This window comes from Pristis pectinata, chromosome 7 (genome assembly GCF_009764475.1).
Source record: "Pristis pectinata isolate sPriPec2 chromosome 7, sPriPec2.1.pri, whole genome shotgun sequence".
Classification (NCBI taxonomy): Eukaryota; Metazoa; Chordata; class Chondrichthyes; order Rhinopristiformes; family Pristidae; genus Pristis; species Pristis pectinata.
The window spans coordinates 6,856,615-6,882,773 of record NC_067411.1 but is presented as its reverse complement, the minus strand read 5'-3'; the positions used below and the strand labels follow the sequence as shown (position 1 = coordinate 6,882,773).

At 41.2% G+C, this 26,159-nt stretch overlaps 1 protein-coding gene across 7 annotated transcripts in view; it reads right to left on the bottom strand.

The window, feature by feature from the left end:
• The window catches only part of htt (huntingtin), a 184,871-nt gene that overhangs the window by 135,109 nt on the left and 23,603 nt on the right, over window positions 1-26,159 (bottom strand). For 5 of the 7 annotated variants that reach the window (XM_052019338.1, XM_052019340.1, XM_052019339.1 and 2 more), the window contains exons 7-10: window positions 18,172-18,313; window positions 11,927-12,105; window positions 9,506-9,710; window positions 3,626-3,673 (exon numbers count right to left, since the gene is read on the bottom strand). In XM_052019338.1, the coding sequence (XP_051875298.1) occupies window positions 3,626-3,673; window positions 9,506-9,710; window positions 11,927-12,105; window positions 18,172-18,313 (574 nt within the window). The remainder of the gene's footprint in view (window positions 1-3,625; window positions 3,674-9,505; window positions 9,711-11,926; window positions 12,106-18,171; window positions 18,314-26,159) is intronic. The other 2 variants (XM_052019341.1, XM_052019343.1) reach the window with 1 other exon arrangement.

The following is a 26,159-nucleotide window of genomic DNA, read 5'->3' as shown; positions in this document are numbered from 1 at the left end:
TAGTGGTACAAATTGTCAAAGGGTGGAGGATCAGAGGGATGTGGGTCTACGTGCCTTTGAAGATGACTGGCCGAGTTGAGGTTGTTAGAAACCTTAATTTTATCAATAGAGAAAATACAAAATCAAGAAGATTACACCATATGTAATGGTAGTTAGGCTCCAACTGGAGCGTCGTTACTGATTTTGAGCACTACACAGGTGCAGAGATTTCTGCAAGTGGTAGCAAGGATAATGGGACTTCAGTTACATGGAAATACTAGTGAAATTGTCATCATACACTTGGAGAAAAGTTAGAACACATGGAAAGAGCAGGGGATCAGTTGGATAGATCTGACAAAAAAACCATCACAAGCACTACATAACTAAAGGCCTAATTTGTACCATTCCACCAAAGGTCATTCGCCAATAAAAGCACCCTCTCTCCCAGTCCTTTGTGGAGTTGCCACAGTGATTAACTATTAACCAGGGCACTAGTAGAACTTAAAAAAGAAGAAACCGAAGATTGCCGGAAATCTGGGAAAAAACACAGAAAATAGTGGAACCCTGAATGTCAACTCTGTCTCTCTCCATAAAAGCTGCCTGATCTGCTGAGTATTTCCAGTTTGTAAACCTGGAGAACTTGCCCCTTTTCATTGATGAGGCCTTGGAAGGTGGCACCTCTTGACAATTTAATATCCTATTTAAATTTCATCCTTAATTATACAGCCCAATCCCCAAATTAGAGCACTGATCCACAACTCCCCATCCCTTTAAGTGATGAGCTGCCAATGAAGAATATATCATGAAAGGTGGTATCTACTTTAACGCAACTTAATACAAGCCTTTCATTTATTAAGCCCTTGATCATGTATCATGTAGTATTTACCATACAGAAACAGGACAATCCAAACTGTTCATGCTCTAAATGAGCTTCCCTCCACTCAACTAACCCCTCTTTTACTCCTTGTTGTAGTAAGTTCCACCTTTGGGTGGATTAGTTTCTGCAGAAATCCCTGCTTAATTTATGAGAAATTATGGTACACGTATGGTCCTTTGTCCTAGTCAGCCTTTCAAGTGGAAACATCTTCAGTACATCCAACCTATCAAACCCTTTCCTATTAAAAATCTTCTGATTGATCTTTTCTGAACAAAGAATCCCAACTAGTCCCAGTGTCTCATCAAAAATTACTTCGAAATGCAGCTGAATCTCAAATTATGGAGATGTCCAAATTGCTTAGCTAGATGCTAAGAATTTAACCATGCTCATCCAACACCAAGTTGCAAGTTGTCCCCAGGTTACGATGGCCCTGCCAAACAAGCTCCCATAATATTATTAAATTCAAAAGTCCGATTCATTCCTATGATCAGTGGAACTAGTTTCCTCTCTCCACTTTTAGTGATTGTTTTTTTTTTAAAAATCAGTCTTGGGAAGTATGGTCACCATATCGAATGATTTTTGTGTATTTTCCAACTCAAGGACAAAATTGACTTATGGACGTCTGTAAAGCAAAACTTGTTCGTTACCCAGGAACGGCCTGTACTTTTAATCTTTAAATAACTCAAAAGAGTGAAATCAAGACATTATGTCACAAGTGAATCAGCATCAGCCTTATGTGCACAGCTGAGCATCACAACTTATTCAGCAGCAGAGTGCCTTATGGCTATTAATGTTGTGCAGTAGTTTGCATCTCACTGCCAGTTAATACATTTTAACAAGTTATATTTTACAGTTTGTACAGCTTTTCCACAATAAGTATTTTTTTTTTTAAAAACATACTAATCCGGCAGCAGTGTGGTCAATAAGCATGATATAGAACATAATACGCCTTGGCTCAGCAGAATGTACATTTGCAATTATGGAAACCTCAAAACCTCGAGCACGTCTTCGGGAAGTAAAGAACAGAGGGGGAATGGTTGGGATGTGGGAAAGGCAATAGAGAAGAAATGGTTTAGCAGCTTATTACATCTTGAAAACACCCTGAATCATCTTCAACGTTACTCCAAGGTGCAGATACTGAAAGAGGAAGAACTTGACTTGGAGGGCAACGAGGGGAAGGCGGCAGTTTTTGTTGCTGCAAGACTGCTGCAGGGACTAAGACCAAGGTTGGATGTTCTCCCTATGACCACGTGGTTCTTGGAGTGCTCAGATTTCCACTCGAATCCCAAAGATTCATAACTACAAGTGTCACAGAACAGAAAGAGTCCTTCGGCTCACTGCATCCATGCCAGCATTTTTGTCCATCTACAGTAAGCCCATTAGGGTCATATCCTTCTGTGCCTTGCCTATTCAAGTGCCTGCCTAAATACCTCTTAAACATAGTGAATCATATTCCACCACCACCTCCTCTATCCTGTTCCAGACATCCACCACTGTGTAAGAAAAAAAACTTTCTCCTCAGATCCCCTTTAAAACTCTTTTCCTTCACATTAAACCCCTGCCCTCTGTTTTTGATACCCATATCATGGGTAAAAGATTCTTACCACCTACCCTATCTATGACTCAATTTCATACAGACCTCTACCAGGTCACCCCTCAGTCCCCTTTGCTCCAGTGAAAACAAGCCCAGTCTATCCAATCTATCCATAACTAAAGCCCTCCAACCCAGGCAACATCATGGTGAATCTCCTCTGTACCCCCTCCAGCATAACCACATCCATCCCATAGTGTGGTGACCAGAAATGCACACAATATTCCAAGAATGGTCTAGCCAGTGTTTTGTAAAGTTGCATCATAACATCCCAACTTTACATTCCAGACCCTCACTTAAGTGCAACATTGCCACATTCCTTCTTCATAAATGTGCTGATACATTACTTGGTGCTGCAACTTTCCCCTTTGGTGTAGGAAAGCGGCAAAAAAAAATTGAAAGGGAAGATTTGATGGGGTAAAACAAAGAACAAAACGAGAAGGAGAATGGGACTGATAGGTTTGCTCCATTAGGAGCTGGCATGGGCCTGATGGGCCAAACAGTCTCCTTCTTTGTAGTAATAAGTAAAAATACTGTTACCCAGGTGAAATGTACTTGTACTTGGTCGTGAATGCAACATTTGAGAATAACAGTTATTGCTCACTACAAATTTGTCCTGAGAAGGTGGTGGAGATTATAATCATCCACTTTGGATGCCAGTTCCACAATCAAAATAGCTGCTGATGGATGTGACTTACTTCAAACAATCGCATATGGACAACAATTCTCAATCCATCAATATGAAGCAACCATTGTTTACTTTGTCAGTGTGTCAAATATCCAAATACAGACACCAAGCTTTCTCGTACATCAAGCTGCTTTCATTTCAGTCTAAACAATATTATCACTGGGACACAGGGACAAATACAAAGCAGGAAAACTCATTTAAATTGAAGGCCTTCAACTGTAGAGACAATACAAGAGTAATTCCAAACATACTTCAAAATCAGAGTTTTAACCACAATGTTATCAGACACAAAGATGAAAGAATAGCATATGTAATTGTAATTCTGCACATTTTCACACCTTTAGAAATATGAAAAATTTAACCTACTATTACGCACTTTTCACTGAAATCAATGACAAGAAGCACATTACACATTTGTAACATGACCAAGGAGGAAAAAAACAATACGACTAGCAAATCAATTAACAACAAATATTTTCTGGGTAGTCACCTTTCTGCTTCCTGAGGATAACAGGACTGCATGGAGAAGTCCCTCCAGCTGCATGCAACAGAAGAGAAAGAGGAGACAAGAAATATAGTGCCACAGAGATAATCTACTACTTTATCTCAAAAGGTAATCCATACAAGAACTATTTCACAATGCAAAATGGTGCTTCCTTTTAAGTTGCAACTGTACAACGACGATAGACTGTTAAGAAAAATAATGATTTACAGATTGGACAGCACAATTTCAGAACCTGCAACTGCCTCCCCATTAGACTGCTCAACCTATTCACAACCATGATAGCCCTCTGGTACAATGCTAGCACTTGTAAATTTTTACTATCAATGTCTTGATTTCAATAAGTGAAAGCCCTGGAGACGGTGAAGCCATGAGCAATGATTAATCAATTAAAACATAGGAATCAAAATCAGATTTATACCGACTTGTATGACGTGAAATTTGTTGTTATGCAGCAGTGGTACAGTGCAAAGACATAAAATTACTATAAATTACAAAAATAAATAAAAAATACAATAAGGGGAATAACGAGGTAGTGTTCATGGACCATTCAGAAATCCGATGGCAGAGGGGAAGAAGCCGTTTCTGAATGACAAGTGAACAACAGGAACAGAAACAATAAATGCACGACTGGCAAATCGTCACGATGGAACAACTTAGGTCAGGAAGAAGGGTGAACGGGATGGTGAACAAGGACGTGGGTAACACATGTCCAGGCAACCTTGAGTTTATGGGTGGCAGATGGGGAGGGCAGCCAGAACTGCATTGAAATAGTGCAGTACGTTGGTCATAAAAGGCACGGATGATGGTTTAAGCAGAAGAGCCAAGTCAGGTTGAGGATCACGCTCCACATTTATTTAAGGAGAATCTGGGCACCTTGCTTCCTACGTCCTGGGCCCTACAGGCTCCTACACCCAATAATTGCTTCACATTAGCAGTTGTCAGGTGGTATTGGATTAGGCAATGGCTGGCAGATGTATACTTTTGCCAGACTGATTCTCATTTATTTCTCCATTTGCATCAAGTCCTGCAAAATTCTGGGTCTGCTTCAAACTCATTGAGATAGTACAGGTAATGTAAATCTAAATGTTCTCTTTCCAGAAAGACTTTTTTAAAAAAAAAACAAAAATTAATTATTTTAATCTAACACATTGCACGTGTTGAGTGTGCATTGAAAAATACTTTCTAATCTTTTACTGTATACAACAAACTGCACTTAGGTGGAAGCCCTGCCAAGAATGACAAACATTACTTCACTGCAAGCTCCTGAGCGTGCAATAAAAAGGACAAGCAGTTTTATCACACTTTCAATTGCTTGTCAGCTGGTCACTTCATCTGACTTTATAGCATGACTCACATTCTGCTCCCTTCCAGCACCAGCTGTAGACAGCATGAACAGGGGCTCTGAACGAAGCACAGCCAACATCAAATATTTGACACTTATCAGTACCTCACCCAAATGCCGAGGTTTGCTGTTATTGGTCTCTCAACGATGAATTACCAAAGAGCAGAAGGAGAAACGGGAAGGAAATTTAAAACTGACATTGAATCTGCTTTTTCTAACTTTTTCAGCAGTGCAGATCTATAATTTTTTTCTGATTTAACAAGTACAGGGGGAATAAAACTGCAGGGCAAGACAAAGAGTGGGGAAGTGGAAATGCATTAGTTCCTTCATGATAGGCTAAATGGCCTCCTCCTGGTTTTGCATTTAGACTACACCTCCTTGTACCTTTCACTATACTTTACACACTATGAATCATTTCCAAATGATTATTGCATTGAAAAATGAAAGTTATGGGAAAATCTCAAAGACTTTGTTAGAAAGTGAGCTAAGCTGATCTACTAGGTAGCCTTGATTGCAGTAGGAATATATTTGCCACAACTGGTTCCTGAAATGGCTGGTCTGTCACTTGAGAGATTGAACAGGCTAGGCCTCCATCCTGGTGTTTAGAAGAGAAGAGGTGACCTCATTGAAACACAAATATCTCAGAGGACTCGATAAAGGTAAATGTAGGAAGGACCTTTTCCCTGGCCAAGGAATCTAGAACAAAGAGTCAGTGTCTCAAAATAAGAGGTCGGCCATTTAGGACTGAAATGAGAACTTTCTTCACTGAAAGCATGGTGAATTTTTTTGGAAATTTCCTTGCCCAGTCACGGACTACTTTCAAAACCGAGATCAATGGATTTCTAGACATTAAAGAATAAAAGGGATGCAGGAAGAGGACAAGAAAATGGTGCTCATGCAAAAGATCAGTCATTACCTTGTTGAATGGCAGAGCATGCTCAAGGGGTTGAATCACCTACTCCTGCTTGTGTGTTTTTTTAAAAACAGAAATACTGATCAAAGCATTGGCAGAACCCTGTTGGTCCTCTTCAGCTGTGACTTAATGATTAATGTTTTCAACTCTGGATCAGAGCCACTGTTTAAGCCACATTCAGGAGATTAAAAAACATTAAAATCTAGCATGGCATCCCAGCATAGAACTGAGAATGTGCCATCTTTCAGATCAACACACCCCATCAGCTACTTCGGGTGAATGTAAAAGATAATGTTGTAACAGGAAAATTGTACAACTGCTAGTGGGAGTTTGCTGTCATGTTTCTGATATTACAGAGAATGACTACCACTCAAACACTTCATCAGCAGTAAAGCACCTTCACTTATCCCAAAGTGGATAAAGACACTTTAACTGTAATTTTTGTTTCAATTGTGCCACAGGATAATTAACGTCCATCCCCATCCCAGTACAAGTCTCATATAAAGAAAGAAAATCTCAATGCCGTACTCCTTCAGTAAGTGTTAGGTTCCCTTCTGTGAAATCCTAGCAAACTAAAGTGCTGGCAGGTCAATGGGCAAAGACACATGGGACAAAATGAAAAGCTTCTGTGAGGGCACGATGGATCAAATGGCCTCATTCTGCAAGCATTATTGGTAAATTCTGCTTTGTAGCAAAATAATATTTAACCTTCAGATTGCCAGATCTAGAGATTCTCCTCTCTCCCATTGCCCTAAGTCGATAGCTCAACACTGAAAGATCTTTTATAATAGACGATACCACCCCAGTAGGCAGCATCTCAAATAATGCTGTAGGAAGGAGACAGAGAGCTTAGTGGAATGGTGTCATGACAACAACCTTTCCCTCAATGTCAGCAAAACAAAAGAACTGGTCATTGACTTCAGGAAAGAGGGCAGTGTACATGCAATGGTGCTGAGGTTGAGAGCTTCAAATTCCTTGGAGTGGACATCACCAATAGCCTGTCCTAGGTTCAACCACGTAGACGCCACAGCCAAGAGAGCTCACCAAAGCCTCTAATTCCTCAGGAGGATAAAGAAATTTAGCATGTCCCCTTTGACTCTCACCAACTTTTATTGATGCACCACAGAAAGCATCCTATCCGGATACATCACAGCTTGGTATGGCAACTGCTCTGCCCAGGATCGCAAGAAACTGCAGAGAATTGTGGACATTGCCCAGTACCTCCCCTCCATGAACTTTGTCTATACCTCTCGGTGCCTTGGTGAAGCAGCCAGCATAATCAAAGACCCCACCCACCCAGGTCATTCTCTCTTCTCTCCTATCTAGCAGAAGATACAGGAGCATGAGGGCACATACCACCAGGCTCAAGGACAGCTTCCATCCCACTGTTAAGATTATTGAACGGTTCCCTTATACGATGAGATGGACTCTTGACCTCACAATCTACCTAGTGCCCTTGCACCTTACTGTCTACCTGCAATGCACTTCCCTGTAGCTGTGACGCTTTACTCTGTATTCTGTTATTCTTTTTACCCTGTACTACCTCAGTGCACTGTGTAATGAATTGATCTGTACAAACGGTATGCAAGACAAGTTTTTCACTGTACCTCAATACAAGTGACAATAATAAACCAATATGCAAAAGACAGTAGACATTGGAAAGAATCACGTTATGTAGTACTGGCAGAGGAAAAAAAAGAGTTAATATTTCAGGTCAATGGCCTTGCATCAGAGAAAATTTATGAAAGTCAATCACCCGAAGTCAATGCTGTCTAGCCTACAAATATTTCTACTTCTTGCCTTTATGTACAATTCATATTACATTATGTTCATAACAGCAGTTGGGAGTACACAATTATGGTAACAATGCAGAATCTTCTTTGTGAATAATGAATAAAACAGTTTTATTTCCAAATATCTGTGTAAATATCTCAAAATTATTCAAGAGGAGGAAAATAGTGTAAAGGGACTAACAGAAAATTGTATTTTAGTTTGATTACCTAGCTTTAGAATTTTAAAATAATTACTTTTCTATATTGATCAAGCAACACACAGCTCTGACTCTAGGACTTACAGTCAAAGAACTCAGAACAAAGTGGATATCAAATGGCCATTTCATCTCACTGGAAGTCTCAATATTTTTTTTTAAAAACAGTTCATGGCCCCAAGATATAGGGTTGACCATTTACAACTAAACTGAGAAATTTCTTCATTCATTGGGCTGTAGGTCACTGGAAATCTACCTTCTAGAGGAGCACATGCTTAGCTGTTGAACATATTTCTGGACACTCAGAAAATCAAGTGATAAAGGAGAAAGTAGAACTGAGAATTGAGAGAGATCAGCACGATCTATGAAATGACAGTGCCAGCTCAGGGATAATATGGCCTTCCACATTTTATTACCTCCATCAGACTATCTTCCCAAATATTTATGTCTATAAAAATAGAACCACAAACCCAGGAATGAGAAACATGGGGAACAATAGGAAAGCAATTCACTTGGGACTTCAAGGGTCAGATTGCTATAGTTTGCAAACTACAGCTACTACAACTATAACTTGTCAACTCCAGCAGCACAAGCACTGGATAACTTCAAGACTTGCTGACATTGTGTCGACATCTTTGGGAGGTAGTCAAGGTAAAGGGGAAAAAAAAAATCAAGTAGAGGAGGCAGCAGAAGAACCAGGTGTCAAAAAAGCTCCTTAAAACCTAAATGCACACAATATATGGACATAGTTGCACAGATTATTAATTAGAATGATAACTGGCATTTGGACAAATATTAAGCTGGAGATACTGTAAGAATTAAATAAAGTTAAAGCACACTTTGGACACAGACAAGGAGATTCTTCATTGAAAAGTTGCCAGTTTGTTTGAAAGACACTGGATATTGTGGATGTAGAATCATTCACTTTTGCAATAAAGACTGAAGATCAGGGTTTAAAAGACTATAAACTGGAGAAACATGAACATGCAAATTGAATGATCACAGCAGCCTTAACCACTAAATAAACTGATCTATCAAAAGCATTTAATAGAAGTGGTAATGACACATCAGATGCAGTCATCAACTTTTTGACCTTGTTAAAGTCTGACTCTGGACCAAAGTAAGCAGAGACAAGCAGTCTGATCACCAACGTTGATAAGGACAATAGATGTCAATGTCACCAACACAGTGAAAACAGTAATCAATTAAAGCTATTGATCAGGAATTACAATATTTCTTGGTTCCTGAATCTGCATTGAGAATGAGCATTCTAAAAAGAGCAAAAAAGCACCTGCCCATGGTTTGGCAACTTCACTACAATTGATGTGAATTCCTAATTCTTGGCAAACAGCAGTTAACTTTGGAGCAGTTATCCATTGCAAAGTAGAATACTTCAATTGTTATTTATTCCAGTAACAAAATTAAGCCATTCAGCCCCAAAAATTTATTCCAACATTGAATCAGATCATGGCTGATTTATGACCAAGTCTGTCCACTCTGGTATTGACCATTATCAATAGGTTTCGCTCAGTAAAATCAGCAGTTCAAAAAATATCTCACTATGAAAAATCATAACTGATATCAGATGTAGAGATAACAATAAGCCCTACGTGGGCAACTTGCCTATTAGCTCCACTATACTGCCGCTGCGAACCCGATTTGAGGTGTCGTCTCGCGCAATGCTAACTCTGGTTATGCTGCCAGCAGTGGTCAGGGCCCGGAGCAGCTCAGGAGGAGGGGTACGGAACAGTTGTTGCAGCATCTCCAAGGCTGCTGTTACCACATTGTGGTCCCTGTGTTGGGTGTAGTGTAGCGTCAATTCATATGCCTGCATGAAAGGAAACGGGAGTCTCTCAGTGACTGATACAAGCTCCTCTACGCACTTTTAACCTGTTGAAATTTTAAATGAACACATTTCTTTCAAAATACTGAAAGGTAAAACACCAGCGATATTAGAATAGAATTTTCAGCATCGCATTTCTTTTGTCAAGCTTTAAGAATTTATTGAATGCAAATTCAAATATAAAAGGGTGCAGCTGTTCTATCAAAAGTATTATTTTTCTCCTGAGACTATAATCCAAAGGTCAGTGATTTTATAATTCTCAGTTCCAAGTTGAAACATGTGGTAGAGAAATTTTCAAGCAGTTTTAATTAAGCAATTTTTGTTAAATGCATCAAAATGCTGAAGGAATAAGAACATTAAAATAAAACCAATGAAACACAGATGACTAAGTGAAAGAGAAATCGGTCACTACTTGTGGAACAAGACACTTCAGAGCCTTCTGGCCCATATATTTATTCCCCCAAATCACATCAATTATCTGGTTTATCATCACATTGATTAAGGGACTTTGTTATGCTCAAAGCAGCCATTCCCTAAATTATTGCACATGACTATAGTTGAAAAGGTTCATAATTTGAGCAATCCTGTCTCCCCATAATTTGGTGCAACTTGCTTTGAAATATCTTGAATCATAAACACAAGTACAGTAATGCATTTACTTCTCCATTGTGAACTTCCCTCCCAGTCTTCCTAGATAATTCCAAGAGATGGAAGCCAAAATCATCCCCAATTTGGTTGGTGGTCTTTTCCACGCAAAGGCACAGTAAAGTTCTCTGACAACGTTGGCTAGGGTACTGGCAAAGCACTCCAATCCTTCTGTGGTACCTTAATATCTTTCATACTCACCAGAAACAGAGGGTAATGACTCACTCAAAAAAGCAGAAATTGGTGTTTCACTTTCTCTCCTTAAGTTAAAAATAACTACATGCTATTTATCTGAAACATACTGACTGAAAGGGTGGAAGCAGGTTCAATAGCAACTTTCAAAGTGGAACATGATAAATATTTGAAAACACAAAAGTAATCAAGTTCACAAGGGAGAAGTAAATATATTATTGTAATGAAGTGAGATGACACGTGACAATAAGTTTAGCACGTGCATAAAAACCTGCATACACCCATTGGTGAGGATAACCTGATTCTGTCGTTCTTAAAAAAAAGAACGAAAACCCTGCACAGCTATGGGACTAAATGCTAACTCCCTCAAAGAAGCACAGTCATTACAGGCTGACCTGCCTTAGTCTGTTCAGTATGATTTGAAGTGAGCGATTAGCACAGGAACAAGACCTTTGGCCCACGATGTCTGCACTGAACACTGTGCCGAATTAAACTAAATCTCATCTGTCTGTACATTATCCATATCCCTCCATTCCCTGCATATTCAAGTGGCTATTAAACACCACTGTCGTATCTGCCTCCACCACTACCCCTGGCAGCCTGTTCCAGGGACCTACCACTAAAAAAAAACTTGCCCTGCAGATCTCCTTTAAACTCCCACCACCCCCCACCTTAAATACACGTCCTCTAGTACTTGACATTTCTGCCGTGGTAAAAAGATTCTGACTGTCTACCCTACGCCTTTCATAAATTTTATGAACTTCCATCAGGTCGCCCCTCAGTCTCGGACACTTCAGAGAAAACAACCGGAGCTTGTCCAACCTCTCCTGATAGCTCATACCCTCTAATCCAGGCAGCATCCTGGTGAACCTCTTCTGCACCCTCTCTGAAGCCTCCACATCCTTTCTGTAATGGGGCAACCAGAAATGCACACAATTCTTTAAGTGCAGCCTAACCAAACTTTCATATAGCTTGAACATGACATCCTTACTCTTAAACTCAATGCCCCGACCAATGAAGGCAAGCATGCCATACACCTCCCGATCTACCTGCGTGGCTACTTGCAGGGAGCTAGCGACCTCGACCCCAAGATCCTTCTGTACACCCTCTTGTGCTCCCTGATGATAATCTCCACTCCCTTTCTTTAATAACACATATTTAATGATACAAAATTATAAACAACATGCACACGGCTGATGAAATCAAGAGGGTTAAATTACACAGGATTGACTTGATTCAGATAAAATGGACCTTTGTTTTACAACTAGTGGATAAATTAAAAAAACAAATTCAGCATCACTTTTTAAATGGACAAAGTAAAAATGCATATCACAGTGCACTTTCATTTGAGCCGAAGGTATTACCTGTACGAGCTGCTCCAAGGAAGGGGAGATTTCAGCCTCTTTCCTAGTCACACCAAAACTGCCCCGCAGGCTGGTGTCCTTCACTTGTTGCCGCAGTAAAGGCATCAAGTATCGCAGGGTGAGCATTACACCCAGAATAAGTGGAGTAGGCCGATCTTCTTCCACAGGGACCAAAAAGCCTGCAATTCAAATAAGGACACATTATGCCTACTTTCCAGGTAAGCAAGATCATCTGGTGAAGCAAACATGAAGCTGGTTGCACCTTTTACAGTGGTGTGACAATATTCTGCACAGATTAACCGTATCAATATTTATGAAATGGCATCCCAACTGAACCAACCCTTTCTTGTTAGGGTGATTTAAAGATTGAAGACTTTTGGTATTACATTTTTAGTGTCTTGGATTTTATGCCACTTATCTAACATTACAGAACAGTACAGGCCCTTTGGTCCACGATGTTGTGCCGACCTATTTCAACCTACCCCACGATCAACCTACTCCATGATCAATCTAACCCTTCCCTCCTACACAGACCATAACCCTCTATTTTTCTTACATCCACGTTCCTATCTAAGAGTCTCTCAAACGTTCCTTTTTTAATCAGCCTCTACCACCATCCCCGCCTCTGACATCTCCCCTAAACTTTCCTCCACTCATCTTAAACAGAAGTCCTCTTGTATTGGCCATTGCCACCTGGGAAAAACGTGCTGGCTGTCCACTATCTATGCCTCTCATAATCTTATACACCTCTATCAAGTCACCTCTCACCCTCCTTCGCTCAACCTTTCTTCATAAGACATTCTCTAATCCAGGCAGCATCCTGGTAAATCTCCTCTGCTCCCTCTTTAAGTTTCCACATCCTTCCTACAAGGAAGACCAGAACTGAACACGATACTCCAAGTGCGGACGAACTGGAGTTTAACAGAGCTGAAACATTAACTTGTGGCTCTTGAACTCAATCCCCCAACTAATGAAGGTCAGCACACCATATGCCTTTTTAACCACCCTGTCAACGCACAGCAACTTTGAGGGATCTATGGACATGGACCCCAAGATCCCTCTTCCTCTGCCAAAAATCCTGCCATTAACCTTGTATTCTGCCTTCAAGTTCAATTTTCCAAAGTGTATTACTTCGCACTTTTCTGGATTGAACTCCATCTGCTACTTTGCTGCCCAACTCTGCATCCTGTCTATATCCGATTGTAACCTACAACAACCTTCTACACTATCCACAACACCTCCAACCTTCATGTCATCTGCAAACTTACTAACCCAGCCTTCCACTTCTTCAGCCAAGTCATTTATAAAAATCACAGATCCCTGCAGAATACCACCAATCACTGAGCTCCAGGCAGAATATGCTCCATCTACTACCACCCTCTGCTTTCTGTGGGCAAGCCAATTCTGAATCCACGCAGCCAAGTTTCCATGGATCCCATGTCTCAGGACTTTCTGGATGAGCCTATCGTGGAACCTTGTGGACTTTAGTAAGGTGTTGGACATACACCACTCTACTTTCATCAATTTGTTTCATCACCTCCTCAAAAAATTCAATTAGCTTGAACAATGAAACAACATTTGCCATCCTCTGGTACCACTCCCGTGGCCAGGGAGGATGCAAAGATAATTGTCAACGCCCCAGCAATCTCTTCCCTCACTTTCCATAGTAACCTGGCGTATATCCTGTCCAGCCCTGGGAACTTACCTATCCTAATGTTTTTCAGAACCACCAACACTGCCTCTTTCTTAACATCAAGATGCTCCAGCACATTAGCCTGTTCTACGCTGACCTCACATTCATCTTAGTCCCTCTCCCTGGTGAGCACTGAAAGTATTCATTAAGGACCTCCCCTCCAGGCACATTTCCCCCTTTATCCCCAAGTGGTCCTACCCTCACTCTAGTCATCCTCCTATTCTTCACATGTGTAGAATGCCTTGGGGTTTTCCTTAATCCTACTCGCCAAGGCCTTCTCATGTCCCCTTCTAGCTCTCACAAGTCTCTTCTTAAGCTCCTTCCTGGCTACCTATCAACTGCCTATCCTTCCTCACAGTCTCTCCACACATTGCATCTACCTTTACACCAACTGCTCCATCATCAGACTTAACACTCTGGTTCCCATCCCCGTCAACCTAGTTTAAATACTCCCCAACAGTTCTAGCAAACCTGCCCACAAGGACTTTGGTCCCTCTCGAGTTCAGGTGTAACCCATCCCTTTAGTAAGGGTCATACCTTCCCCAGAAGAGATCCCAGCGATCTACAAATCCGAAACCCTGCCCCAACTCTTCAGCCACACATTTGTCTGCCACATCTTCCTATTCTTATCCTCACTGGCAAGTGAGGGGCAGCAATCCAGAGATTACTACCCTTGAGGTCCTGCTTTTTAGCTTCCTTCCTAACTTCCTATATTCACTCTTTAGGACTTCATCCCTTTTCCTGTCTATGTGTACCAATGTGTACCATGACTTCTGCCTGCTCACCCTCCCCCTTAAGAATGCTGTGGACTTATGGTGGGAGAAGATGGGGGGTGGATGGAATTTCTGCATTAGATCATCCATCAGTTATAGTGGTTCAGTTTCTCTATTACCATTAGCACAAACTGACCAGTTGGACATGTCTGACATTTTACACTGCCCTGCAATCTGCAACATTTTACAGTTCTATGCTTGTATTCTCCTATTCTACCTTTAGAGCTTTAGTTCATTCTCTCTAGCTAACTTAAAGTCAAAGTCAACATTATCATCATCTGCACAAGTACATGCATGCACAGGTGCAATGAAAAACTTACTTGCAGCAGTATCACAGACACATAGCATTAGAGACAACATTCACAAGAAAAAACAAATTATACAAAATTATAAAAGAACAATTAGAACAACCGTAAGATCTCTACATCTCCACAGCAACCCTGACCTCACCTTAGTAGGAATATTCCGCGTCCTATCCACCCCTCCCCCACCTTCTGAGTCTGTACATTCTCCCCCGTGTCTGTATGGGTTTCCTCCGGGTGCTCCGGTTTCCTCCCACGTTCCAAAGACGTACAGGTTAGGAAGTTGTGGACATGCTATGTTGGCACTGGAAGCGTGGAGACACTTGCGGGCTGCCCCCAGAACACTCTATGCAAAGATGCATTTCACTATGTTTCAATGTGTATGTGACTAATAAAGATAAGATAAAACTAACTTTCTCTCTTATAGTTTGACGAGGGGTCTTCAATTCAAATGTTAACTCAGGTTCCCTTTCTACAGATGCAGAGTCAATGTCATACAGCACAGAAACAGGCCCTTTGGCCCAACTTGTCCAACGCCAACCAAGATTCCCATCAGAATGTTACTGGCATTTTCAGTTTTTATTTCAGATTTCCAGTATCTGCAGATGTTTTTGGTCCCCATCTCTAAATACACCAAGTGCCTGATACGCTGTTCTGATGTCAATAAGTTTCCACATAGCATTCCATTACCAACAGCTGCAGAGGAAGGGTGAAGGACACAGACAAATGAAACACATGCAGACTTGTTCAAAAGTACATAATTAAATGGATAAAACCACAAAATAAGAGAGACAGGTGGAAAACAATATTTCTAACTTGCTGGGGATGATCAATTTTTACTTGTATCCAGCCCAATCAATGATGGTGACCTTGGGCTCAGCCTCCTGCCCAGTTTCAAGTTACCAATGAGCTGTGATCTAATTGAAGGGTGGATCAGGTTGAAAGGCTGATTGCCCCCCACCTGTGCATACAGTCCAAAGGTTGAATAAACTCACAGTAAGCAACAGGGAAGAATTTACATTTTTGTGCTTGATAGTGACAACTTTTCCTAAAGGAAAAAATTTGCAAATTATTTAAAATGTCTAATTTTTTTTTTAAATCGACTGAAATGAAATACTTTTGATGAAACCAGACAAGGTCAGGAGTCTATAGTTACAGAATTAAATTTCACCTATTAGAACATAACAGGGATGGCATCTTGGCACAGCTGCTGCCTGATTGCTCCAGCGACCAAGGTTCAATCCTGACTTCCAATATTGTCCATGTGGAAGTTGCATGTTCTCCCCGTGACCGACTCAAGATATCCTCCAGGTATTCTGGTTTCCTCCTACATCCCAAGACCATGAGGGTTGTTAGCCTAACTGGCCAGTATAAATCGCGCCTCAAGTCTCAGTGAGTGGCAGAATCCAGCAGGAATGCAGGAATAAAATTGGATTAGTGTCGGATTGAGGTAAATGTGTGCTTCAGAGTTGGTGTAGACTTGGTGCACCAAAGGGCCTGTTCCTGCGCTCTATGACTAACATTTTATTTGCAGATTCTACACAGGGTACACAGACACTTTACAGGTTGCATACAAACCCTGCCAGCCAATGAATCAATTTAGTGAGGCTTTGTTACATACCCTTGTGCAAATATATCCTTCATTAGGTAGGAAGACAATATTCCAGGCCTAATTGGACCAGGACTCTCCGTAATTTCAGTATTCAAATCCTCTGACTAAGAAAGCCAACATATCAATTGCTTTCCTAATTGCTTGCTGTACTTCTGAATACCAACACCTTTCAATCTCCTGATAGAGGGTCAACAATTCTTTTCCTTGTTTGACCCAGAGTTCCTCCAGCAGATTGTGTCGCTCCAGATTCCAGCATCAGCAGTCTCATGTCTCCTTTCAATCTCTCACCAATTAAGAAACACCTCTACTTTTTCTACCAAAGTGGATGACCTCATATTTATCCACATTATATCCCATCTGCCATGTCCTCACCCATTCAATAGCTTGTCTTAATCCCCTTGAAGTCTCTCTGCCTCTTCCTCACAACCCACACAGCCACCCAGCTTTATATCAGACTTAATTCCCTCAAAAATTATCGATAACAGATTATGAACACCGGGGACCCAGCACCAATCCCTGTGGCACTCCATTAGTCACAACCTCTCCAAAATGACCCATTTTCAGTTCATTAACTGGTCTATTACTTCAAATCCATGTGCTCCAATTTCATTTAATAACAAGGTGAGGCACGTTAAAGGCCTTCCGAGAATCCAAATGCACCACTTCCACTGGTTCCCCTTGCTTGTTACAACTGTACCTCATTGGAACACTGCCACCCCAACTTAAGCAATCACCCAACGTGGAGGCCATTCTTCTACAAATTAATATTCTAGTATTCCATACCTAACAATGGAATACATCTCTATGTTATAACAATACTTTATTGGTTATAAAGGGTGCCAAGAATTTACAAGAGCTGCTATGGGATACAAGTTATTCTTAGCACTAACACAAGGAGAGCACTGGTTCACAGACCAATCTCTCTCCTGCAGGCACTCCACACGGGCTGCCCAAATCCCAAGAACAAATTTTAAAAATCAAGGTGAGCATACAGCAGACCAAAAATCAGCAACACTAAATTTTTTGCAACTGCAAGATAACTGAAACAGCAATCAATTCTAATCTTGCAGGACAGTGATTCATGCATGTACAGATGATGTCACAGCCAGGACAACTTGCATGAATATTTGAGCATTCTCTCAGCACAGCATGTGGTTATGTCAACAAGGAGCACCTTCACACAGCTCAAAATAATCTCAAATTCAAAGAGAAAGCACATCTTCTAAGTGATTTGACATTCAATTTTATCAAGTATTTCTGTCAAAGATGCAGATTTCTCCAAAACTCTTGGCCCAGGAAAGCATGTACAAGCCACAAAATAGCACATCCTTAACCCAAGACTATAATAAACTGAAGGACCAAGAGCAGCAGGCTGCATAAGAGCCTTTCTGAAACAGGAATCATTCCAGCTCAGTCAGATATTGAGCCATTCTTTAGATCAAGATTCTGGAACTAACTGCCCATCAACAATATGGGAATAACATCAATGAAGAACTGCATCAATTTGAAAAGTCAGCTCATCACCACCTATTCACGGGCAACAAGGGATAAGTAAATATGCTCAAACTGCCTGAAAAACACCCCCCAAAGAAAGAAACAAAGCTCCCAAGAATATTTAATAGGCAAACTTCTAATAATGATGGAGGCAAGAGACTGAAGGTGCTCGAATCTGGAGCAACACACAACCTGCTGGAGGAACTCAGCGGGTCAAACAGAGTCTGCGGCGGGGGGGGGAGAAAGGAACTGTCAACATTTCGGGTCAAAACCCTGATTCCTTTCTCTCCCACAGATGCTGCTTGACCTGCTCAGTTCCTCCAGCAGACTGTTTGTTGCTTCTAATAATATTTGAACCATACTAGTCTTACCCAAGATCACATTCAAAAGCCAGGTATAGAAGTACTGGGTTTTTCTCGAATGTTGACAGATGCTAACAGCAGAGCTGGCTGCAGTTCTACGCATGGTTGGAGAACTTGATTTAAGGTTCCCAATAAAGGTCTTCAACAGCATCTGAAATTTCAAAATAAATACAGGATGATTAAAATCTATTTTCCCAGTTGAACAATAATCCTTGGAGAAACATAGTTAGAATCTGTTTTATATGAAACAGATCAGATTATATAAGTTTCTCTCAACATACTCAGCACTATACTGGCATTGTTTCAAATATCCATGAAACATCTGATATTCATTTCCCTTCTATGAAATGATACCCCTATTTCCCTCTATGAAATGATATTCATTTCATCTGAAAAACATTTGAAAAGGGTATGTTCATCCTTCTGAGATTGCCAAAACTCTGTTCTACTAAAGACTAACTACCACTTCAAGGGAGTACAATCAAACAAAATTGGACCATAATGCTGAAGCTATAAAGGAAAGGTAATCAAAAGCATGGTCAAGAAGGTAGTTTTAAGGAGTGCCTTAAAGACAAAGGGGACGAATAGTCTTGATGTAGACTAGGATACAAGTAGCAGAGTTTTGGATGAACTTCAGTTTGCAACAGATGCAAGACAGAAGGAAGGCCAGGAGAACATCAGAATAATCCAATTGACCAATAGCAAAGGCACAGATAAAGGTTTCAGTGGAAAATTCAGAGAAAGCAATGTTACAGAGATGGGAATAAACAACAAAAGACAATGCCTAAAAGGTTTTTAGCATGTTCATCACACAAAGAGAACATGAATATCTGGGACAGTCTCCAGTTAGGGAAATGAGGACAAAAATGCTAGGGTCACTTTAAAGGGGTAATGAAATGGTGTAAATGAGGTAGAATGGGGTGAGAGCGTGGGCAAGTCCAAGTTCATTTTGGGTGACTAAGGTTAGAAAGAATCAGATGATATTTTTAATGTTAAATTTTACAACTAGCATTTATGACAATATTTCACTCTCTCAAAGAGCTCACTCTTCAAACTCTGACTAATTGGATGCATAAATTTTATTCACCACAAATTTTGTGGCCCAAGTTCACCCAAATCTTTTCTTCGTTCTCAAGATCATAAAGTTTTACCTCCCTTCTTTGAGAATTTTAACCTTTATTTCAACACTCACTACACTTCGAAAGTAGTTCATTGCAAGGTGCTGTTTGGACACAGGCTCTGTCTTTTAAAGGCTCTATACAAGTGCGAGTTACTGTTGCTAGCAAGAGGATGGAAACTTATAATAGCCCTGATCCTTTTGTTTTCCAGTCAGCAGTTCCCGGGACTGTGCTGCTCTTTCTCCAGTAGCTGCATTATGCAGGTCAACTCGTTCCTAACTCCAATTAGAACACAGAAGACAGGAACAAGCTGGAGGAAAGATGCTAGCACATCTGATGTCCCACACTGCCACTGCATTCAGCACTGGGTCTAGAGAGAGCACAAAAATCCTGAAATATAAACAGAAAATGCTGGAAACACCCAGCCAGTCAGGCCACATCTGTGGCTAGAGAAGCAAGAGTTAATGTTTCAGGTCGAAGACCATTCATCAAAACTGGGGAGAAGACAAAAGCAGCTTGAGGTGCAGAGAGGTGGAGTTGCGGATACTATGGAAGGTTGTCAAAAGATACAGCAGGATATATGGGCAGAGAAATGCAGATGGAGTTTAATTTGGACAAGTGTGAGGTGTTGCACGTTGGGTGGTCAATTATCAGAGGAAAGTGTACAGTTAATGGCAAGACCCTTGGAAGCACTGATGTACAGAGGGTTCTTGGGGTGCAAGTCCATTGCTCCCTCAAAGTAGCAACACAATTGGATTGGGTGGTAAAGGTGGTGTATGACATACATGCATTTATTGGTTGGGGCATTGAGTATAAAAGTTGGGAAGTCAAGTTGCAGCTGTACAAAACTTTGGTTCAGCCACAATTAGTCTGGCCACAACTGGAATACTACGTGCAGTTCTGGTCGCCACATTACAGGCAGGGTGAGGAAGTTTTAGAGAGGGTGCAGAAGAGGTTCGGTATGTTGCCTGGATTGGAGGGCACGAGCGTTAAGGAAAGGTTGGACAAACTTGGATGTTTTTCCTCTGGAGTGTCAGAGGCTGAGGGGGGACCTGACAGAAGGTTTATAAAATTATGAGAGGCATAGACAGTCATTCTTTTTCCCCAGGGTGGAAATGTGAAATACTAGAGGGCAGACGCTTAAGGTGAGGGGAGGAAAGACTTAAAGGAGATTTGTAAGGCAAGTTTTTTTTGTACACACACACACACAGTGTGATAGTACCCGGAACTCACCATCAGGGAAGGTGGTGGAAGCAGATACGATTGCACTGTTTAAGAGGCACCTAGACAGGCACATGAACAGGCAGAGAATGGAGGGATATAGGCCACGTGCGGGCAGATGAGATTTGTTTAGTTTCGCATAATGGTTGGCATAGAAGGGCCTGTTCTTGTGCTGTACTGTTCTACAAGGGTGAGTGAGGGGATGCTTGTCTGATAGGATAAGAATCGGGGTGTCCGTGGTAGAAGCTGTAAACAAGGTTACCTGGTCAATGACTGAATGTGAGAATTAGAGAGTGAGAACTCAGACAAAGGTGTACAAGTTGCAAAATGCAGAGCATGAAGACATACCCGGCAGGTCAGGCTGGGCACGTCCTATAGTCTTTGAGAGAAAAAAGGAAAATAAAACAAACAAGATGAGCTAACATCACAGATGGAGGACTGATACAGATGGGAAAAAAATCCTTTAGTTGAAGAATATTGAGTCCTGAAGGCTGCAATGTGCCCAGGCAGAAGACAAGGTGCTGTTTTTCAAGCCTGCATTGAGCCTCATTGGTAGAAGAGACCACAGACTGACAGATCAGAATGGGAGTGGGATGGGGGATTAAAGTGGCAGGTAACAGGAAGCTCGGGGTCAACCCCGCAGACTAAATGCAGGTGTTCTGCTAAGTGATCACCCAACCTGCGTTTGGTTTAACCAGTGTAGAGGAGACCACATTGTGAACACCAAATGCAGTACACCAAGTTGGAAGTGCAAGCGAATCACTGCTTCACCTGGAAAGACAGGATGATGGGAAGGGAAGGGAAGAGGTCACAGCATTGCCTGCAGTTGCAAGTGAATGTGCCTTAGCAGGGGTGGTTGTTGGGAAAAGAAAAGTGGACCAGGGAGTCGCGAAGGGAACAGTGACTGCGAAATGCTGGAAGGGGAGGAGAGGGGAAAGTGTGCATGGTGGTGCACTCTTTGAAGGTGGCTGAAAATTATGGAGAATGATCGGTTGAACACAAAGAGGCTAGTGGGGTGGAAGGCAAGGACCAGGGGAACTTGTTATGTCCCAGAGGAGAAGGGGTGAGAGCAGAGGCTTGGGAAATGGAGGAGATGCAGTCAAGGGCTTTGCTAACAATGGTAGAGCAGAAGCCATGTTTCAGGACGAAGTTGTCCTCACTTGACGAGAGGATGCCCTTCCATCCAGCTCCTCAGCTTTACAGACGAATGGATGACAAGTATAGTGCAATCCCATTCATTGGAATGGAATCGCTGACCTTGACAAAACAAATGTAGGTCTGGCATTTTTTTTTCTTTATTTTACTTCACGTTTTTAATTAATTTTTAGCACTTAAAGGTGTTAAGCAAATGTATTACTTTTTAATTTCTTTTTTTATAAAAAAAATTCTAATTTTTTTTTTAAAAAGTATCTGATAAGAGATATGGGGCGGGGGAGTTGCGTTCCTAGGAAACAGTCCATATCATAAGGCCGTGTCATCTACGTATGCGTCAAGGAACGCGGGTTGAAAAAATGTTTTTTTCCCACACCCCCCCCCCCCCCCCACACCAAATTCTATGAGATCAAATTTTATACTGTATCTCAAATTTTTGGGTAGTAATTTATGAATTCTGTAGGGAGAATTTCCATTAATACAAGGGTTGCCTGTATTTAAGATCAGTTCAAATGACTTTCCAAAGCCTCCGGAAGGTCTGGGGATTAGCTGCCTTAAGCCTAGTCATCACGAGGACCTCTCCACCGCACAGGGTGGCTGTTTTTGGCAAGAACTGCAAACAAAAAATAAATGGAACCTCAGGAACACCAAGGGGTGATGATCAGATTAAGCAGGATGCAGCGCAATCTAGTGACTTTTTTTTTATACAGAGCTCTCACTGAATATCGTTGCAGTTAGAAATTTGGCGTATTTTCCACAACACTAGGTTGACTGTCTTATTATTTACAAGATTGAAAGCACTGTCACTAAAGCGTTGATAAATTCAGATGTAAACAATAGACACTGAGAAGAAAACAGTTCTTGCATTAAAAGACAAGTTTGCAGGTTCAAATACTGAAAGCTCCTCTTACTCCGACTCATCATCTTGTTAGTAGTGCCCAAAAATTGCAAGCCTTATGCTGGAGCTACTATAATCATTAAAATATCTGGAACAAGATCTGAAAATGATGCCATTTTCAAGACATCTCTGAAAGCTGTCCTAATCTCAAGAAAGAGGCCAGATTAGAAAAAAAATACATGACATCAACCACCACATTTAGTTCATGATGCACCGTTGCATTCCCCAGACATCAGTGACAGCACACGAGCTGTTCTGGCATGTTTATAATTCAGACTTAACAAGAGTAGCCAGAAAGCTAGTTACTTCACACTATTAGAACAACGGTCTAAATAAAAGAACTTGGAGACTTATTACACCTATCTTTCAACAAGCTAACAGTAATTCCGAGATCCCCTTAAGGGTCCTTAGGTTAGTAACCATTTCACTTAGACTAAGACCCAGTATAAAACTACCTGTTCCTCTAAAGTAAACCATATAATTCTTAAAGTCCTTAAGTTAAAAGGGCATGGGGGAGATGTCTGATTGCCTCTCAAAATTTATCTGGCATTGACTACATCCCTGCCTCATTCCAGATCCTCTGTCTCATCGACATTCCCCATTTGCAGAAGTCTTGACACAGCTAAGCTTGCAGAGTTCACCTTCATTTGCCTCTTATCTTTTTTTGCTGTTCACCTCCCAACCCCTGGACTGAGCACCATCCCCCAAAACCCACTGTGCTGCATTGAAAACACTACACGAACTATTTTGACTTGGGTTTACATTAGATTTAGAAGCTGTGAAGTTTCATTTCAATGCCATGAAAAAAAAACTGAGTGCTTTCTAATTCTTCTCCAAATTATTCAGCTCTAATTTTAAGACAGTGCCCATTTTAGTCCACCATCTAATTTGGAGAATACTACTTTCCTGATAAGTAGTATTTGATTTTTACATATATTTCATAGATTTTAGAAGATTAAGGTGATACATTTGAAATTTATAAGATATTTTGGAAAATTAATAGTGAAACTTAATGCAGTGATGGGAAAATCTAGGACTGCAGGTATAGGCTAAAAATTAGTGCCAAGGTTTTCAGAAGTGAAATTAAGAAAGACCTTTATAGAACCATAGAACACTACAGCACAGAAAACAGGCCATTTGGCCCTTCTAGTCTGTGCTGAAATGGTATTCCACTAGTCCCGTTTACCTGCACCCAGTCCATAACCCTCCAGACCTCTCCTATCCACGTATCTATCCAATTTATTCTTAAAACTCAACAGTGAGCTATATGGAAAGCAATGGTTCTTTCACAATCACACAGATGAACTGCCTCATTTTAAATCTGAGATAAACTGCTCAACTTCATCTAATGCTGCTGTCACGAACCAGCAACAAAAGAAACACGCTGAGCATGATTCAGTGTTAAAAACTATTTTATTAATCACTACTTATGATAATACGTAAAATAAAAGTAAAAATGTTAGTATGTTAGAATTCAAAAATGTTAAACCTCGAACGTTAACCCCAAAACTAAACTCTTCGTGTGTGTGTGACAAAGTCCAAAACTCCCAGTTCAGGAATGGTTTTTAAAGTTCAGTTCCGCAAGCCATAAGGTGAAACATGAGCAAGGGCTTCTTCAACAACCACCGTTGTCTTAAGATAAGACGTAGATGTAGAGAAACATAGAGAGAGTAAATACGAAATCCAAATGTTCCACGATGGAACCCAAACGACACTTCAGTCTTTACTCGGTAGTGACTCCCTCACCCCGAAAAGCATCCGAACCGTGGTCGTCCACACACAAATACCTGTTTCCTTCTACAGGTCAGCAACAAAGTGAACTCCACCGGATTACTTCCAACTTCCATACATGGATTTCAGTGGCAGACACAGTTATTGTTTCTCATCCATCGATAGAGAACACTAGCAGGCTGGTGTCTCTCTCCCTTCTCTCTCTCTTCTTCTTCTACAACGTCATTACGTCCTTTATCTTCTATTGACGTAAGCACGCCCCACACACACATATACACACACACTCTCTATCTTAAAGGGACTTTCACTGAGTCCGTAACACTGCTTTGAAGTAATACAGGGCAAAGATTGGCACATGGGCCAGCGAGTGTCACAGTAATCTTGGTGAACAGCAAATCCAATTGAGGGGCAAAGTAGCCTACACTTACTAAAATGTTTGCTTCACACATGGTACAGAAGGATGATTGTCTAATTCAATACACCAGACAGCCGCCATTAATTAGAGAAAAGGCTGCCCCATTTTCCTATCTTCAGTCCTGCAGAAGGGACCTGACCCAAAACGTTGACCGCCTGCTTTTCTCCACGGATGCTGCCTGGCCTGCTGAGTTCCTCCAGCATCGTGTTTTTCAGCCGCCATTAATTATTGCTAAACATTCAGTAAAACCAACCCCAGCAGAGGTCATCTCACATGTATGCTTTGAAGCACAAACAAGTGAGTGCAGTGGTTATCTTGTCTTATAGTAATCCAGGAGCTTCAATTGAGTGCAGAAAGTAGGAGCTTAAACCCCACCCTAACAAGCTAGAAATTTTTTTTTAAACTGCTTTCAGTTTTGAGAACTGACATCAATTAAAGTTACCAGGAAGCTGTCGAACTGTCACAAAAAGCCAACCAATTCACTATAGTCGTAATCAGCAAAACTTGCTGACTTTGTACAGCATGGTCTAGATGACCAAAGTCTTAAATCAAAAAATAAGATATCTTTATTAGTCACATGTACGTCGATACGCAAGAGATGTATTTCATTGTGTTGAGTGTTCTGGGCGGCAGCCCACAAGTGTCGCCACACTTCCAGCGCGAACATAGTATGCCCACAACTTCCTAACGCGTACGTCTTTGGAATGTAGGAGGAAACCAGAGCACCCGGAGGAAACCCATGCAGACACGAGGAGAACGTACAAACCCCTTACAGACAGTGGCCGGAATTGAACCCGGGTCGTTAGCACTTTAATAGCGTTATGCTAACTGCTACACTACTGTGCCTGCCCCAATAACTGACTCTTAACTACTCTCTGGATTTATTAACAGTTTAGGAAGAAAACAGCTCACTGTCACCTGCCAAGGACAACTAGGAATTAACAATAAGTGCCGGTCTTGCCAATAGTGCCTCAGTTCAGAGAATGAATAGAAAAGCCCTGACCACTACCAGCAGAAATATTGATCCAAAAGTGAATTACGTTATAAAATGGATTGAACAGACATTGAAGTCTAGCCTTGAAATTCAGACAACAGAAATTGCTCGAGTGTCACGGTTATGGGCTTTCAACATTAAAACAAAATGACAAAGCCATTTTAAAAAGTAAATATAGTCACAGAGACAGAACAGCATCCTCCAGAGGTTGTTCAAATTGGTCAAGTCACTATTGGGAGTTCCGTATTGAATTCCGCTGAATCCCAAAAGTACAAAAGACAGACAAGCATTAGAGAAGGTGCAATTAAGGATAAGTGTGAAAGAAATCAGGACTAAAGATGACAATGATGGGAGGACAGTGGTTAAAGTGTAGCCATCTGTCAAGAGAGGGAGCACCAGAGAAGGTCATTCTGTCACATGGTATGACCATTGCCCTTACTGTGAGCCAAGTCAAGCTCAGCAAACCTA